Source organism: Ammodytes marinus (assembly GCF_949987685.1).
Source record: "Ammodytes marinus genome assembly, chromosome: 4".
Taxonomy (NCBI): domain Eukaryota; kingdom Metazoa; phylum Chordata; class Actinopteri; order Uranoscopiformes; family Ammodytidae; genus Ammodytes; species Ammodytes marinus.
In genome coordinates, this window is record NC_137233.1 from 9015673 (window position 1) to 9021672 (window position 6000).

At 38.8% G+C, this 6000-nt stretch overlaps 1 protein-coding gene across 1 annotated transcript in view; it reads left to right on the plus strand.

Annotated features, from left to right (window-relative positions):
- Positions 1-6000, plus strand: part of LOC307249946 (TOX high mobility group box family member 2-like) — a 92402-nt gene that overhangs the window by 61875 nt on the left and 24527 nt on the right. Inside the window, exon 4 of the mRNA XM_080026852.1 lies at positions 209-499. Coding sequence (XP_079882978.1) covers positions 209-499 — 291 coding nt within the window. The remainder of the gene's footprint in view (positions 1-208; positions 500-6000) is intronic.

Here is a 6000-nt window from a genome sequence, read left to right on the forward strand (position 1 = left end):
TCAATCCAAACATGACCTTTGCAAGCAATGAACAACCCTTGATGACTAAATCAACTATTGCTTTGAATCAAGTAACTCGGGAAGATGAATACCTGACATCTGCGACCCATGTTATGTAACAGTGTTGTGTCGAAATTAGTTTTTGTTTTGATATACCAATATATCCATACCTTAAATGTGTGTTTCCTGTCTTTGTCTGTCCCTTCAGAGCTACACAGGTCAGAGTGGTGGTGGCGGCGGAGGAGGAGGAGGTAACGGTTCTACCGGTGGAAACGGGGACGAGGACTACGAGATCCCGCCCATCACTCCACCCAACCATCCAGACAACACCCCTCTGCTTCACCTGATGGAGCACGACTCCACCGGCTACCTCTGCCACTCGCTGCAACACAACGGCCTGCTCAACCCTTACTCCTACCCAGAGCTCATGATGTCCAACATGCTGGCACAGGACGGACACCTCGTCTCCAGCCAAATGCCATCGGTGAGTAACACTAGTGTGGACCAGATCGTGTCCACGGCGGCAACTAGTAACACTACTGTAAGCTGACGTTAAAGTAGCTACGAGGAACTTCTCAATTCGTTTTTCCTCTGATGATTATAAATCACATGTAACAGCATTGAGTGAAAAGAAGGCTATTTTTTTACATAGTTTTTCTTAACACCTTTGCTCACCCAGGAACAACAGCATGGTGTGGATAAAAAATAAATAAATACCACTTTTGTCCAAAGGGGGTGCAATACTTAACACAAACTGAACGTTCCTGGTAGCCACTTTAAGAGAGTATATTTTCAGTAATGGTCGGAAATGCTTTCGGACAATTTAAGCCTCTTATTACAGTCAGACATATACAGCATCAGAGGACAATGGTGGACTTATAAACTTTAGTTTGGGGTCTAATTTTAACTAAACTGTTTTGTACCAAAAATTGTTGGGTGAGGGCAAGATTGACCCTCAAATACACACACACACATGTGCACACACACACACACACACACACACACACACAAACACACACACACACACACACACACTAAGCGATACACTGAAGCAGATCAAAAAAGTTGCAATAGAGGAGGGGGAAAAACATGATGGAGCACATGCGAAATTGGACATTGGACTTTGGAAATTAGACTTTTAAAATGATTTTTCAAAGCTTTTTGGATATTGCAAAACATCTGCAGCAGCCATTTCAAAGAAATCTCTAATATGAAACAGATTACAACCTTATAAGGGGTAAATGTAATTTTCATGACATGGAGAAGGGGGCAAAGTGAGGGGAGGGTGGGGGGGCTGAATGATTGTTCAGTGGTTGGTTGGTGTGTCAGCCCTGATGCATGGAGAAAAGGATTGTTGGTAAATCCATCAGCATCATATCTACCTCGGCACTGTGCATCGGTCAATCTGTCAAGCCTTTCAAACATGAATACGCTCTGATTACTCCCTCAGCTCCACACAGCACTAACTGCTCCTCCACAAATTAGCATCTCCGAAAAAAGCAGAATTGCAGCACAGTGATATATGTAGAAAGATTTTGAGTTAGACATAATGTAGCTTATAGGCTTTAAAAAGGCAATGATTTTCCAGTTAAAGGCCTCTCTTACAGTATACAAACAGTATGGCCCTAGAGTGAATAAGCAGTGTTCAAATTCATTTTTCATTGACCGAACTGTAAATAGTGTACTAAAGGTGCACTGAATTGAGAGCTTTAAACATTTATGTTAGGTGTTTGATATCTCATTCAATACTCCACTTTAATGTATGGACAGATGTCAATGTTTTATTTTATTTTATTGATTGTAACACTGAGATCTCGGTCAAAACACACACATACTACGCTCAACAACATTAACATTTCAAACTGATCTCAGTGTTCAGGGATTGAAGGTCAGAATCACATTTAGCTTCGTAGCTTACCCGACATTGACATTGAGATATCAGAAGCCGACACAACTGCACTCCGCTGCTGTGCCTTTATAATAATATAACAGATCATAATACAGTAGTACACACGTTTTATATTGTTCTTTTTTCCATACAAGACATTATCGTAAAATGACAAATCGGCAGCGTGTTCGGTGTACGATAATGAAAGTAAACAGATTTAGAAGATATGGTGTATATACATGCAATGCATATAGATGTATATTGAGGTCAAGCGTAATGTATTATAATGTCCACTGTAAACAAAAGGAGATAAGGACAAACAACATACAGCAAAAACACAGCTTGATAAACATCTGAAATATGGACATACCATATATTATATTTAATGTTGGAACATCCCCCCCCACATCCCCCTATCTATTGGCTGCATGTGTCATTTGTCTTCATATTCATTTCACATTTTGGTCATGACCTTTACCGTGGAGACAGTGGTTGATTGGCCAGTCTTTTTCTCTCGGCGGTCGGGATATTTGTTACTGCTTCAGAGGGTCGCATTTGGCTGGTTTAATAGATTGGATACAGCAGGTAGTGTGATAAAAATGCATGAGGTTTTTAAATGTTTGAAATGACACACAATCAAACGTAAATTCAAAACACATATAACAAACAATGCTTGTAATGGCTGTCTATTGCTATGCTGATATACAACCAGGCCTGGTGGTTTAAAGAAGGATTTTTTTTAAGTGGAAAAAAATATATATTGCCAATGTGATATATTGTCCAAATTACGTTTAGATTCAGGGTCATTTAGAAACACATAAATCAAGGAAAAGCCAAAGAAATTGCAGTAATGGAAATAACACAGTCACATCTAAAATGTCTTGGTGACTGATCATTGATCTCTGAAATAAATAAAAATTATAATGTTGAAACCTCCCAAACCTTGATCCATCTGGCTAGCTTTGAGAGGCTCCGTGAACATATAAAATAGCTTTTCAGGGCTCTGCTTCAACTTCACTGCGAAAAGGCAGCATATAAAGCAAACTCAGAAAAAAGAAAAAAATCTAAATCAAATAGCCTGCCTGGCGAAACCACCAAAGCGTAGCAGAGGTTCATTTGTGCAGAGAAGCGAGTGTCTATTAAAATTGGTGCCTCACCTTGACACAGTCTGCTGAGCAGAGTAATTAAGCAAACTCTGCAGTTCAAACATGAGATGCTATCATAATGAATACCTCACTTGACATGGATAGATAAATAACAAGGGGCTCCATTCTCATTTCAGACGGATTGGTGTGCTGAAGAAATGCAGTGTTTTTGAGTTCTATATATGTAGATAAGAAAGGGATTTTGCCGCGACAGCTGTTGACGCGCGTGTGTCTGTGAGTGTGTGTGGGTGTGTGTGTACAAGTGTGTGTCTATGTGTTCCTGTGTCCTCACCATAAACAATATATGTGCTGTTGAAATGGATCCACTACATCTGGAGGTCAGGCCTTATATTCAATCTTGAGCACATTGAAAAAAAAAAATCCATTAGGGTTCATCTTTCCTGCATCAGCCATTCTATTGTGGTGCTGCAGTGAGATCTGTTTTCATCAGGCAGATTCAATACGTGAGCTGGGCAATGAAAAGAGTTGGATGAAGAGAGGAGGGGGTGAGGATGGAGAGAGAGAGAGAGAGAGAGTGAGATAGCAGGGCATTGTGGGAAGGAAACCAAGAAGAAATTGCAGAGGAGAGAGAGAGCTAACTCTTATTCAAAATGAGCGTATACCTCCGGTTTTCTGTACCTCCTGGATTTCATTATTAGATATTTTAGAGATAATTCAGTTGAGTGAAATAAGGTTATTCTGTCTCAACAAAAGGCTGAGAGCTTCTTCCTTTTTATTATTTATTAAATGTGTGTGTGAGCCTACATGATTCAAGTATGAGGATGTTTAAAAGTATACTCCATTGCAGGCCCAACAACAATGTAAACATAAAATAAATAGGGCGATTATATAACGTAAAAGGATTTAGAGTAGACCGGTATAACAGCAGCAGGTGATCGTAGAAAGAGAGCTGCTAGACAGAATAGATTGTGTGTGTTGCCTTTATGATGGAAGGACTAAATGGTATTTAGATTTATACATGTTAGTGGCCAATGGCGACTACTATAATATCCACTTACATGCAAAATAAAGTATAGAGACTGTTAAAGAATACATACGATTAAAGGTAGTGTATTTTCTTATCTATTTATCCCATGAAATACCACAACCATGCTCTTCTATGAAAAATAATTCCATTTGTTCCAGCTGAAGATGTTAATATACACAAATATATAGTTTACTTTAAAAAAAAGAGGTAGCTATTTAAAAAGAAAAAAAAATGTAGTTTGGGGAACTGTAGTTTTTAGCAAATGTTAGTCAAACAGGATTGGATATTGAATTTGATGAGCACTATTTTCAGCCGTGCACTGACCCAGTGAGCTGACAACAGCAGGAATAGCTGAAAGTGAAATGGACACTGCCCATGTTCACGGTAATGAAGGAACATGTTAGCCAGTGCAACAGCGAGGATCATTGATGTGTTGTTATAGTTAAACAACAATAGGGTTCTATGAATAAGCCATGTCCGCGTTTGGCTATAGGCACAGGCAGTAATCAGTCAACATGAAATTAAGCAGATGATCAGTTGTTTTCGTGAATCATGGACGCTACACTGATTCCAATATATTTTATGTGAATATTTGCTGTTTTCTGTTCACTATAAAAGCAAATCTATCATATTTGGGTCCTGTTTGACAAAGAGGCAATTTAATGATTGTTTTTTTAGGAAACTGTTATTATTTTCTGACATTTTATAAACCAAACCATCCATCAACTAGATGTAAAAAACAGTCTGCCAATTACAACGATAATGAAAATCACCTGCTTCTCAGTAGGACCAATTCATTCCTAGGGTTTGTTGACAGTGACACAATAATAGAAAAATTACCAGGCTAATCCTTTACAGTAGACACTCAAATTACCCACTAACAGGAGTCAGTTGATGGCAGCTAACTCTACTGACAAACCAGGTGGGGATTTTTTTTAGTTTTTTTTCTCCTGCTGTGCTGACTCTCCAAACCTGAAAGACATAATTAACTAAGGCCATTTTCAATTCATGAGTTGCATTTTTTTTTCTTTTCTTATTATGTTGAAGACCCTCCTGGCCAAACCTGATATCTTTCAGAGAGCTTTTTTCTCCGATGCTCTGATGCACTTGGCATGGTCTCTCTCTCTCTCTCTCTCTCTCTCTCTCTCTCCCTCTCACCCTGTTAATGCCCCCACAGTCATAGCATGGAAAAGTTCCAAAACACATTAGACATTTAATAGCCGTGCTCGGGTTGCATTGATCTTATCAATACAACCCAGAAAGATAACCATCTCTGCTGCTTCTAGTGAATAATTTCTGGACTAACAATTGAAGTGGCCTTTTTGTTTTTGTTGTTGTTGTTGTTGTTGTTGTTGTTGTTGTTGTTGTCTGCTGTGTCTTTATTCACACCAAAACTAGCCTAAAGCCAAACCATATTATTGGCTGGAGAGATATGTTTTATATGAGCTTTAGACACCTAGCAGTGATAACTAAATCTGCAATCTCTTTCAACAGGGTGGCTCCATATTCACTTATATGCTTTATTTGAAAATGATTCTCTCAAATTCATATGGCCTGTGCCTGCAACTGGAATAAATTATCTTTGATTAAGCTTTTTTTTTTTCATGTTCCTCAATGATGCATGCGATATTAGGCACCATCAAACTGGCTCGAGTGTGATGTTTTGAATATGTAACAGATGATGAATGTATAATCAGCCAAGGGATATTATGCGTATAACGGCTGTGTATTAGCAAAAAAAAAAGAAGCTATTTTGCAAACGCAGCCTTAGCCCCATCAAACTCTCAAGGTATTATTTCATTTTGTTATTTCCCTAGAACACAAGACGTAAAATCCACCTGAACGAGGGTCAGTTCATTCTTAATGAGGGTTGCGGCATCCTAAAGAACCGCCGGCTGCATTCATATTCAAATCCATACTCTTAATTTCTTTTGTAGCCGTTGTTTAAATATGAGCATTTCCTCGCAGGCTCTTTATCT